This window comes from Pseudorca crassidens, chromosome 11 (genome assembly GCF_039906515.1).
Source record: "Pseudorca crassidens isolate mPseCra1 chromosome 11, mPseCra1.hap1, whole genome shotgun sequence".
In the NCBI taxonomy this organism is placed as follows: Eukaryota; Metazoa; Chordata; class Mammalia; order Artiodactyla; family Delphinidae; genus Pseudorca; species Pseudorca crassidens.
The window spans coordinates 80,061,899-80,074,407 of NC_090306.1; the positions used below are offsets into that span (position 1 = coordinate 80,061,899).

The 12,509-nt window shown below is 45.7% G+C and overlaps 1 protein-coding gene across 3 annotated transcripts in view; it reads left to right on the plus strand.

Annotated features, from left to right (window-relative positions):
* PLXNC1 (plexin C1) overlaps positions 1-12,509 on the plus strand; it is a 140,508-nt gene that overhangs the window by 82,844 nt on the left and 45,155 nt on the right. For all 3 annotated transcript variants that reach the window (XM_067697555.1, XM_067697556.1, XM_067697554.1), the window contains exons 11-16: positions 669-848; positions 3,442-3,529; positions 6,527-6,730; positions 6,847-7,032; positions 9,398-9,500; positions 12,326-12,427. In XM_067697555.1, the coding sequence (XP_067553656.1) occupies positions 669-848; positions 3,442-3,529; positions 6,527-6,730; positions 6,847-7,032; positions 9,398-9,500; positions 12,326-12,427 (863 nt within the window). The remainder of the gene's footprint in view (positions 1-668; positions 849-3,441; positions 3,530-6,526; positions 6,731-6,846; positions 7,033-9,397; positions 9,501-12,325; positions 12,428-12,509) is intronic.

The window sequence follows — 12,509 nt, forward strand, 5'->3', positions numbered from 1 at the left end:
GAGCCTACACTCTACAGCCTACGAGCCACAACTACTGAGCCCGCGTGCCACAACTATTAAAGCCCGCACGCCTAGAGCCCATGCTCCGCAATAAGAGAAGCCACCGCAATGAGAAGTCCGCGCACTGCAATGAAGAGTAGCCCCCGCTCGCCGCAGCTAGAGAAAGCCCATGCGCAGCGATGAAGACCCAATGCAGCCAAAAATAAATAAATAAATTTTTAAAAATTAAAAAAAAAAAAGTAAAAGCATATCCCAGGATATCTCACCATATCCTTTCACTCATAAGTACAATACTTCAGTATTATGTCTAACATATAGCCTTAGCATACTCAACAAAATTAATGACAGTTCCTTAGTATACTTTAATACCTAGTCCACGTTCCACTTCCTATTAGGGCTTCTTAAAGGCAAGGGTTACGTTTCCTTCTTTCCCCACTTCTAAGGGAAATGCAAATAAAAACATAAAAATGCACAAAAGAAAGAGGAACCCAGCCCCCAGAGAATACCCATACTGAGTAAGTGGACCCTGATTAATCGGCAGTTGCCTGCGGCTGTTCCGATAGTTTGGGAGCTGTTGTAGTTCAAGTGAAATTCATATCCTGTCCCCTTGGGTAATCAATTGCGCTAAGGTCCGTGTCATTGAAGAGTTCTTTTCTACCCCTTTCTAGGATACAGGTTAGCCACGTGCTAAATGACACCCATATGAAATTCTCTCTTCCATCAAGCCGAAAAGAAATGAAGGATGTGTGTATCCAGTTCGACGGCGGGAGCTGTTCTTCGGCGGGATACTTGTCTTATATCGCTCTGCCCCTCTGTTCCCTCATATATCCTGCTACCACCTGGATCAGGTACTTTCTAGAGCATATTTTTCTCTTGTTGTGGTTAACAAGGTCATATGCATAAAGATCATGGATTTCACGCAAATAAATATAGAAATAATTGTCATATCTAAATTCTCCTCACAGAATTTCCTCTGTAGGATTTATTCTTAGGAAACAAAGGTATACCTGATAAGCAGCTTGCTTTCCGTTGTCACAGTAAACACTATGAGTACATCTTGTTTTACTCTTAGCTGTGGCTGCTGGGAAACTCACAGCTAAAATGTTTGCTCAGACTCTGGTTTATGTTCAGATCGTATTAAACCTTATGCATTTGAAAATTTTTGTTCAATTGTAGTAACTAAACCTAGGTTTCTGTTACAAATACATAACCCTCTTCATTACATTTCATTCCTGCCCATGACACAAAGCTGCTTCTTTCTTACATCTTTCAATTTATAACCTTTAGAGTAAGCTGTTTTGAATAATTTGAGGAAATATTGGGAGCTATCTAAATGCAAAGCAGTATCTACATTTCAAAGATGTGCCCTAAGTGAGAGATGGACATTCCAGAGAAACTCTTTTCAGGTGACTCTTACATTAAGAAAAAAAAAAGACACTCCCCCTTAGCTGAATTTAAATTCACATTCAGATTTTAGAATATAACCCTAAAGATAGTTTCTCCTCCTAACACAGCATGAAGCTAACTTTCAAAGTACTGTCTAGGTGAAACTACAGATGCAGCTTTGTTTTAAAAAAAAAAAAAGAAAAAGAAGAAAATCACTTCTGATATTCCTATTTAAGATGAAGTGAGCGGTGGATGTATTAGGCTGCTAGGGCTGCCATAACAGAGCCACAGACTGGGTGGCTAAATCACACAAATGTATTGCATCACATTTCTGGAAGCTAGAAGTCCAAGATCAAGGCGCTTTCAGGGTTGATTTATTCTGAGGCCTCTCTCCTAGGCTGGTAGAGGGCCATCCTCTGTCTGTGCCTTCACAATGGTCCTCCCTCTGTGCTTGCCTGTGTCCTAATCTTTTTTTATAAGGACACCTGTCGTGTTGCATTAGGGCACACCCTAATGACCTCATTTAACCTTAATTACCTCTTTCAGGGTCCTATCTCCAAATATAGTCACATGCTGAGGTACTGGGTGTTGGGACTTGGATTCTGCCTGTAATAGTGGCATGAGGAAAGCTGAAATGTCCAAACCAGTGCTCCAGCATGGCACTCTCTGCCGTGGGTCTCAATCCTTCCTATAAATAAAAGCAAACATCGATGCGGCACTCCCCACATGCCTGGTGTGTTGGATCTGTTGACTCAGAAATCCTCACAAGCCTAAGGGGTCCGCTATGAGCAGCCCTTTTTGCCAATGAGGAAACTGAGGTGGGGAGCATTCAGACAACTTGCAGGTTCGGGGCAGTCTGGCCCAGGGTGCTGTGCTCTGAGCCACCAGTGTTCTCCTTTGTTGTAAAATAAGAGGATTCTTTGTTGTGGCCTCTCCTGTTGCGGAGCACAGGCTCCGGCCGCGCAGGCTCAGCGGCCATGGCTCACGGGCCCAGCCGCTCCGCGGCATGTGGGATCCTCCCCGACCGGGGCACAAACCCGCGTCCCCTGCATCGGCAGGCGGACTCTCAACCACTGCGCCACCAGGGAAGCCCAACATGAGGATTCTTAATGTCCAGTCACCTGTGACATTCTGAGCCCGTGTCTCTTGGCAGAACATGGCTCTGCAGTCTGACCGGTGGTGGAGCACACCTGGCCTGGTTTTCTAGTAATGGTGACAGGCTGGCGCAAGGCCAGCTCAGCTCTTCCCCCTTGTGGCTGGAAGGTTCAGGGCTTAATGTCGTCCCTCTGCCCTACACAAATTGGCCTGCTTGTGCCCACCTCCTGGTCTTGTCATCATGGGCTCGGCTGGCCGATGGAGCTGACCTATCCAGGCTCCTGTCCCCTGGAATGAGCGTCTTAGTGACCTATGTGAACGGGAAAGGGTGGCCAGAGCTGTGGACAGCTGTTTATTTCACATCTAATGACCACTTTGCTTAAATGCAATTATGTGCTAAGAATATGTGAAATTATTTGGCTTAGTTTCAGAGAGATAGGACATAAATGTTACTTACGTGGTTTACCAATAGGAATTTAGACTTATAATGTCATTTATAATTTTACCTTGTCCAAAGTATTCCCTGTCTCCCTACATAAAATATAATCGGTAGGTTGGGAGTTTGATTTTGAAAGCTGTTAGATTGAAGTCTTCATATAGATTAAACAGTAATCAAACAAAATTCTATTTAGTGAAATCTTTTCAAGGTACAGCTGATGATCTAATTATATGTGGAAACATGACACAGCAAAACTCAAAATTCTATACAAGAATTTGGACATTTTCTTAGAATTAAAACAGGATCCAACCTGAATTTTTATATTTATGTATCTTAAAAACTGTCAGTATCATGAAAAGACTTTTTAAGCTGTCGTGCGTTTGAAATTAGAATTTATTAATTTGCTCTCAAACATAACTGAGTTTAATATTGAGTACGAATAAATGGATGGTTTTATTCATAAATGCAAAATGCCTGTGTGTTTATCTATGAAACTCCTCTCATTGCTTCTTGCCTTGCAGTGGTGGTCAAAATATAACCATCATGGGTCGAAATTTTGATGTAATTGACAACTTAATCATTTCACACGAGCTAAAAGGAAACATAAATGTAAGTCTTCAGCTGCTTTGTAATAATAGTTATTTTCAAGGATGATTTTGTTTTCATCTCACTCAGATATGTGGGGGTATATTTTTTGTTCCTGTGCCTTTGTGCTGTCATAAGCTTTTACCTGTTGCATGATCTATAATAAATACCATCTGTACTATAATGGAAATAATAAGACCTCAGACTTGGAGTTGAGAGTTTCGAGGTGTGGCACAGAGGGAAGAGAGGTGATACGACAAGACCTGCCATCTCCTCCCTGTGTAACAAGTCACCTTGATGAGACAGTGTTTGTGAATACGTGTGAGAATGCCTTGTGAGTGGCTGAGGTGTGATGGAAGGAAGAGCATTCCTGTGGAGAGTAGGTGGTAGTGGTCCCACCACACAGAGCACGCTGTGGTTCAGAGGTGAGGTGACCTGTGGAAGTCCCAGAGATGCTGTCAAGTGCTTCTCCTTCTCTTGCCCTTGTCTCTTTGACCTGGTTTGGTGCCTTCCTTCTGACCTCACCTCCTCTTGCCTTTCCTGTCCCCGCACAGGGGTCTGGCCCTCAGCCCCACTTAGTTCTTAGCCCAACACGATTCACACACGGGCCTCGTTGTGGGAAATGATGAACTTCAGAGACAAGTCGGGGCCTCTGAGTGCACTTCTAGGCTCTTCTCGAAGGCTCTCCCCATTCTCTCTTCCCCTTTCTGTCCCTCCTTCATGAGAGATGTGAAGATAACAGCCTCTCTGAGACCCAGCCGGACCACTACCTGCCAAAGCTGGCAGGCATGTTAGTGGCCACAGACCCGGCCTCCGCTTGGAACCAGGGTGGCTTCAGGTCTAGGTCCAGGAGGCCTTCCTAAGTCCTCCTAGATCCTTGTCATACACATGTCCGAGTCCTGACACCCTTCAGAGCCAGTTCCAAGCCTCATGTTGTATCTGATTCCAGGCCCCATCTCCACGATGTCAACACATCCTGTTGAGTGGTTCGTAGAGACTGACCCTCTTACCAGAGGCGTTGCCTGCATTTGTGAGTGAACTTGCTCTCCCTCCCCAGTGCTGTCCCTATATCAAGTAGAATTCACTGAGCACCTACTGTGGGCCAAACATTTTCCTGGCTGCAGGGACAAAAGGTGAAAAAGAGAGTCACGCTGCCTTCACCGAGGGAGACGGGTAGTCTCCACTGGGATGGAAAGCTGAGCGCACAGGCCGTGTTGAAGTTCTAGGTCCTCCGGTTCCCTTCCAGCTCAGATACCCCACTGTGTGTTTTCACATGAAAGAGAAATTAAACTAGAGCAGATTTCAGCATGTCTGTGGAGTGGAGCGGTATGAGCAGGTAGAAGCAGGGGGGCAGAGGAGACACTCACTCACAGGCCCCTGATGGGAATATTGGTGAGTCCTGCTCTGCTGGAGCCGAGAGGATGGGTCGGGAATGAGCCAGAGGGACGGCTGCAAAGCCACGCTGGGCCGGAAGAGAGGATCAGACTGAAAAGTCTGCCCTTAACTCTGTAGGCAGTGGGGAGGGATTGAAGATCTTTGAGCAGGGAGTGACATGAGGATAGGTACCCTCGATGATGATGATTTTGGCGATGGTGCATAGGATCATATGGAGAGGCAGTAACTGAAAAAAAGCCTGGGAGACCCATAAGGATGCTCTTGCAGGTATCTAGGGATGGTGGGGAGATGACGGGTCATCTTTGTAGCATGGTCGCTAGAAGGAGAATGTGAACGACATCCTGGGAGTGGGGGCACAAAGGAAGAAGAAAAGAGCGCCTGAGATGGAATCTTGCAGAACAGCTTAATTTTAAGGAGTGAAAGAAAACAAGATGGCCAGTGAAGGTGGCCAAGAAGTTGCTCAGAAACTAGAGAAAAAGAGCATTTCGGATGACACTGGTATGGAAATTTAGAGAGTAGAGAATAATGAGGTTAGGGTGACCCTATCACCAGGAATCTTTCTAGAAGGCGTCTTCAGCAGAAAGCCAGCCTGCTGGGGTTCTGGCTGTTGAGAGGGCTGAGGCAGTGGGTTTTGTGGTTTTCTTCATGTCGCCAGAGATGTGAATGAGAGATTCAGGGCCGTCGTTTGGAAAGGCGTTAAAGGTGAAGGGAGGTTCTGCTTGTCCACATCTCAGTGCCTTGCATCACATTTTCCCACCTGTTGCTTCTTCCCACCCTCTTTTTAAAATTCCAACATTAGTTAGACAGCAAATAACAAAGAGGAAAAATCCCCATCTGGCAAATTTCCTTTTAGGAGCCTTAGCTGCTCTTCTTGAGAACGTTTGTCAACCTCCCCTCTCCCAGCAGCTTTCTCTGCCCAACTCTCTGCACACCTGAAAATGACAGTATTTACGTTCGCTTGTTTGTTTTAAATAAGCCTGTAAAGTGGGCCACCCTTTCTGCGTGGTTTCCCATCTTCGTGCTCTTTCTTTCATGGGAGCTGTGTTGTCCCTTTTACTTTTGTTTTCCTCTACTTTTTGTTAGGCCTGCAAAGCCTTTTCCTCTTGTGGTTAGTGATTTCTGCTAAAGCACAGGGGTTCGCCAGCACAGAGTGATTGAGCCAGCAGACGCAAGCCTGCAGCCAGCCTTGCCGAAGAACGGGCTCCTCCCTTCCTGTAGTTTCCCAGGACTCAGCCTTGACGTCTTGAAGGACACGCAGGCCCGTTGGTGCAGTCTTCCCCTTTCTCTAGCTGACTTCTCTTCCGAGTACCCTTTTTTCCTATTGTATCACCTTCTTCTTTCATTATTACTAATAATATTAATAATCATATTAGCATTTGTTGAGTGCTTTTTTGCATGGATTTGTAAGCATTTTTGCATGGATATTCTCATTTAATTTAGTGAGACCTCATCTCATTTAATTTAGAGTTAATTCAACCCCATGAGGTGGGTATGCTGTTATCCCCATTTTACAGAGGAGAAAACAGAGGCACAGAGAGGTTCAGTTGCCCAGGTCACTTAGCTCTTCAATCCCAGAGCTGAAATTCATTAATGAAGCTGTCAAAATGCTCTTTCCTTCTCCCTCAGGTCTCTGAATATTGTATGGCGACTCACTGCAGATTTTTAGCCCCCAGTTTAAAGAGTTCAAAAGGGCGTACGAATGTCACTGTGAAGCTCAGGGTCCAGGAGACCTACTTGGATTGTGGAAGCTTGCAGTACCTTGACGACCCCAGATTTACAGGGTACCGGGCTGAACCTGAGGTGGACACAGAATTGGAAGTCAAAATTCAAGTATGTCTCTCTCATTTCGGGTTGGAGGATGTGCTCCCCTCCACAGGGAAGGTGTCTTACGTTTGTGAGTTTCCACACACGCCTTGACTTCTTCATCTTCACCTTGTTCTTCACAGAAAGAAAATGATAACTTCAACATTTCCAAGAAAGACATTGAAATTACTCTCTTTCATGGAGAAAATGAGCAATTAAATTGCAGTTTTGAAAATATTACTAGAAATCAAGATCTCACCACCATCTTCTGCAAAATTAAAGGCATCACTGCGGCAAACAGCATCGCCACCTCTTCCAAGAAAGTTCGCGTAGGTTGCCTGACAGTCCTACCCGTCAGTTTTACCTTATTTGGTGTGGGGCGGGGGGAGGGGGGATTCCTTGGCTAAACCAGAAGCCAGAATAGAATCTTTTATGGATCGTTAGATCTTCACTTTCAGTGAAGATAAACAAAGCTGGTATTGTAGGCCCAAACACTATTCCTCCAGAATAGCTTGCAGAACCCATCCCTGTGCCATTGGAATGTCAAAGCACTGAGCACACCATTGTTTATGATACTAATGAGTCTTGATAGCTTTTGTTCTAGCCGTACGTTTAGACCGCAGCATCTGCAGCAGAATCGCTAGACCCATTGACGAGCGAGCTGTCATTCTTTGCCCAAACGCAGAGGTGGCATGTCTTGGCAGACACCCAGAATGGGGGCTTCCCTGGCATACTGAAAGTGGCAGTGGAGTCTAATGGGGACCAGATAATCTAGGGGTCATGGGCTGCTTCCTCCACCATGAAGTCAGACTCACTGCATTTAATCTTTTCCCAGACACGTTTGAGGGTCCGTCCCATCACTGGTATATTTATGTCCCACAATAAAGACAGGAGACCGTGGTGAAGGGAAACATATTAGAAACCTCCGTTTATAGTATTCATGCCATATGAGACTCTGCACAGTCTATATCCCCCCCTCCAAAACGCTTTATGATCTAGAGTCATAAGTAATTGGGTAAAGGATAAGAAAAAAGAACATCACCTGGAAGGCAAAACAAAAAAATGTGTTTGTGTCTCAGCTGCACCAGTTAATAGCTGTGTGGCCTTAGATAAGTTGGCTTTAGCTGAACCTCCCTTGGTCCGTCTGTTGTACGGTAAAGAGGGTCGTAATAATTATAAAATGAATAACAGCAGCTAAACTCACAAGGGGTCCCACGTGTCTGGTTAGTTGAGAAGAGCAAATGGTAGCACCCTTCATTATCCAGGACTAGTTCCTGAGTGCCTGCACTGGGACATAGGGACATAGCAGAGAAGTAAACAGACCCGCCTACCGCCCCCACCCCCCAAAATATCTGCCTTCATGGATCTTACCTAAAAACGCAGGTAGTATAGAAAATAAATTGAAGATGTGTTAGATGGTGGTAACTGTTACGAAGAAAAATGAAGCAGGAGGTGAGGGGCAGTGCTGCAAGGTTTACGATGGCGGCCAGAAAAGGGCTTTTGCCAAGACGACGTTTGAATCAGGACCTCAGGGATACGAGGGGCATGAGCTGTGGGCCATCTGGGGTAGAGTGTTCTAGGCAAAGGGAACCACAGGTTGCAAAGTTCCTGGGTCAGGAGCCTCCCTGGTGCTGTTAAAGGGCAACAAGGAGACCAGTGTGGCGGAGTGGAAGGAACAAGGCGGGGAGTATTCCAAGGAGGTGAGAGCATTAACAGGGGGAGCGTGGAGAGCCAATTGGGGGTCATTGTGGGGACTTGGCTCTGAGCTCCAGGAGTCCGCTGGAGAGCTCTGAGCGGGAGTGCCAGGAACTTGCTTACAAACAAATGCCGGCACGTTTCGCCTTCACGACAACCCTCCGAAGAGGCGTAACAGCGTCCCATTTTAGAGATGGGGAAAGTGAGAGCTGCACGGATAGGTGACTCACGCAAGCTCCTACAGCTGGGAAGGACAGCAAGGGGGAGCTCCCTGGCGGTCCAGTGGTTAGGACTCGTGTTCTCACTGCCGAGGGCCCGGGTTCATTCTCTGGACTGGGACTTAGAACCTGGGCTGTCTGGGCCTGGAGTCTGCACTCTAGCCACTTTGCACAGATACTTCCACAGGGGCAGCCGTGGCCCCCAGGATGGTAATGTTCCTCAATACTTATATGTGTGTCAATGCAAAAATAAGGCTTGGTATAGAGTTTTTCCCTTTACAAGTTTTACAAACTTTTATAATCAAAACCTAAAATTGGAAAAGCCCCTCAGGGATCATCCCAGCAGCATTGCCAAACTGGTTTTTCCCACAGAATGCTTCCTTCAAAATAGGCCCATCAAGAAAACACAAGATGTAGAAGAGGTTAAAAAGTTGGATTACTTCCTTAGTCCAGGGGTAAGAGGGTGTCTTACCCACAGGTTACTATCTCTTTATCGCCCCCATTCCTGCAGTTTAAAACCCCCAGGGCAAAGAGGACCAAAGTGTAAAATCTGTGGGTCTAGCCCTGCAACTGATTGGAGCTGAATCCAGAAACCAAGGCACAGGGAATGTTCTTGATTGGCTGAAATTCACATAGCTAATCTGCCCAGAGACGGGACTTGAACTCGGATATCCTACCTAGCTTGCCACCTCTTTTTGTATCTTGGAGAAAGCCATTTGGGGGGAAAAATTGTGTACCTAGATGTGGTTCCCACCTCGACCCCACCTCTTTGTCCCCTTAGGTCAAACTGGGAAACCTGGAACTCTACGTCGAGCGGGAATCGGTTATTTCCACTTGGTATTTTCTGATTGGGCTGCCCGTCTTGCTAGTGATTGTCATTTTTGGTAAGTGCCCTGTTTAATTTTGTCAGAGAAATTATTCCCTGGGGCCTCGGCAGGCAGGAAGGCTTTCAGCCTTCAGGGGCTGTTGGCTTCAGTTAAGTATCAATGGATGAAAACCCAGATCAAAACTTTGGGAAAGGACTAATAGGTACACGTTGAGGGCTTTCTAAACATTTTTTAGGATGCTTCATTAATAAAAGGCTGGATTACAAAGATGGTTGGTATCTTGGTGTTTGAGAAATATAATCCACTTTGCTTCCCTGAACCTGTGAATTGTGATGACAAATGTCCCATTTACATTGTTTCCTCAGAATTCCTCTGGGATGTGGGGCTCCAAGACTTGGTCATCTCATCCTGCCTTCTCATCCCAGCAAACCCCGCCCCTCACCCCTACCCCAGCCCTGTCTTTCCTGGCAGAACTGTGTTTTGGAAGTGTGATCTATACCGTCTATTAAAATGTTCCAAGGCTCATCCAAGCACAGTGATCCCATGGTGGTTGCTCACTGGGTGAAATCTGGCCAACCGATGTGTTTTGTTTGGCCCACGTAGCATTTTTAAAAATGTGAAGTAATTGACAACATTTTAAAATTAGGCGATTCTTGAAAATTTGAAAGATCTGGATCATTGGATCCTAATTTTTCCATAATATCAGTTTGCTGGAGCTGAGGAGCAGCTACCCCTAGAGAGAGGGCAGGTGTTCACTGAGCTTTTGCCATAGTCTCCACCACTCCCTACTGTCTCCACCCAGGCCACTTACCTCATCTGAGGACCTGGTCCCTGTAGCCATTCAGTTTTTGACCTCTGTTTCTGAGCTGCTTTTCATTTTAAGTCTGTTTCCTCTTGTCCTCCTTAAAAAAGAGAGCTCTCCTCCAAAGCTATGGAGCCCATCATATTCCTTGATTTAATGCAGGCATCGCCTCTCTAATGGTCTTTGGCTAATAGTTGCTAAGGTCTCCTTCCGTATACTCACTCACTCACTCATTCGTCTATCCCTGCACGCACTTACCTGACGTTTATTGAGCACCTGTTATGTTGCTGATAGCTGTGCAAGGCTTTGGACTTAGGGAAGATGAGTTCAGTCCTGGTCCTTTCTCTTGGCTAGTTCCCAGTCCAGTGAAGGAAGGATTTGTGTGTATTGTTAACTAGCCTAATGGAATGAATTCATTTTGCAGAGACCCTGTTTTGTACTGTTGATGATCATTTCAGGTATTTTTAAAGCTCTCTCCAAGTTATCCACCACTATTAATGCATCTAGAATCCAGAATTGGGCCTGATATTTTAATAAAGTCCTGGCCGCTGCTGGCTTCAAATAAGATTACTTGTAAATTCTAAACGCTGAGCTCGATTTTGAGGATCCGCTGCTGTCAGGCAGCTCTAGGTAGAGCAGTCTCATCATGGAGTCACATCTACTTTGTGACTTCCCAGAAACCTCTGATCTCTTCCTGGGCTCTCTGCGAACCTTCATTCCTCTCCCTTCACTTTGTTGGTAGAGATTGTTTATGCTCTTTCAGGTGAAGTGGGCTCCATCTGACACATCACTTTTGGTTTCATTGGTATCTGCAAAGCTGTTTAAAATTCTCCTCCCCTTCTTACCATGATTCCATGGAGGCATGTGTCCTTAGCAGCTTGAGTAAGTGTACTCTTCAGACCATCGATCACATCATTAGTGAAAACACTATACACGCCTGGCCTAAGGCTGCCACCTACAAAACACCCCCTGTAGCTTCCCCTGGAGATTTCAGCCAGGAAAAACTCCCTGCTTTGTGGACGTGGCCTGCTAGCTCCATTTTCAGGCAGTGAGCTGGTGCTGCCTAAAGGGTGGTCTGAGTGCCAGCGGTCCCAAGTGATGCTCCTGGAAAGAGGGCTCCACAGTCAAGCAAATTTGAGAATCCCTGCCTGCTCCACCCTCTCTTGAAGATACATGATGCACGTTATGATTAAGACTGTTGACTTTATGAAGTGGTCCAGCACACAGCTGTATTGAATTTTGTTTCCTCCAGCATCATTCACATCTAGCAGGATTCTTTCATCATGAAATTTCTATTAAAAGAGGAAAAACTTCTGAGAATAATAATGAGAGTTGACAATTGCTACATATGCTTTTTTAAAAATAAGATCTAAATGTTTTCTGTGAGTTACCTCCTAGAATCCTGTCAGTGTCACGAGGAGGCAGGCACTTGAATAGATAAGGCAGCCAGGCACAGAGATGCCAAGGAACTTCCCTGAGGTCGCACAGCTAGTTAATGGCAGAGCGGGGACATGAACCCGAGTGCCGAACTTGTTCGGTTTACTGCATCTACAGCAGAGTTAGAAGCAAAATGAAGTGGAGAAAGAAGCAATATCCAGATACAAGGGTTCACTGGGGACCACTCATCCTGTCACCCCATTTGATCTATGCAAGTTTGGCTCATGTAACTCACTGTGGATGTGTGGGGTTTTTTTCTGCATTTAAGGCTCAACTTTATTTCTCTAGGGATGTTTAGAAACATTAAAAAAGAACAGAACAATATTAAGTGGCCTGTGGCTGTAGGGAAACTTGGCTTGTTTCATTCCTTTTCAGCCAGCTGGGATCTTTGGTTCCAAGTGAAGGTTATTGGATGTAGTTTTTTACTTTGAAGATGAGTAGGGGTTTTGGGGGGTTTTTCTGTTGCATTTGAGCATCTTCATCTGTAGAGTGACCCCTCACTGGGAATCTTTCTTCTTAGAAATTCCACCTCTTCCAGGCTAGCCTTTCTCGCTCTCCCTCTGCCGCCTCCTCTGTAAAGGACTGTACAGGTTGGTTCTGTTTTCCTTTTTGTCAGTCTCATGCTGGATCTCTGTCTCCACAGCGGCTGTGGGAGTGACCAGGCACAAATCGAAGGAACTGAGTCGCAAACAGAGCCAACAGCTGGAGCTCCTGGAGAGCGAGCTCCGGAAAGAGATACGTGACGGTAGGCTCCAAAATTTTATTTGTAGAAAAACAAGCCCCCCCCCCTTTTTTTTTTTTAACCCTTAAACGGAACCAGCCACAGT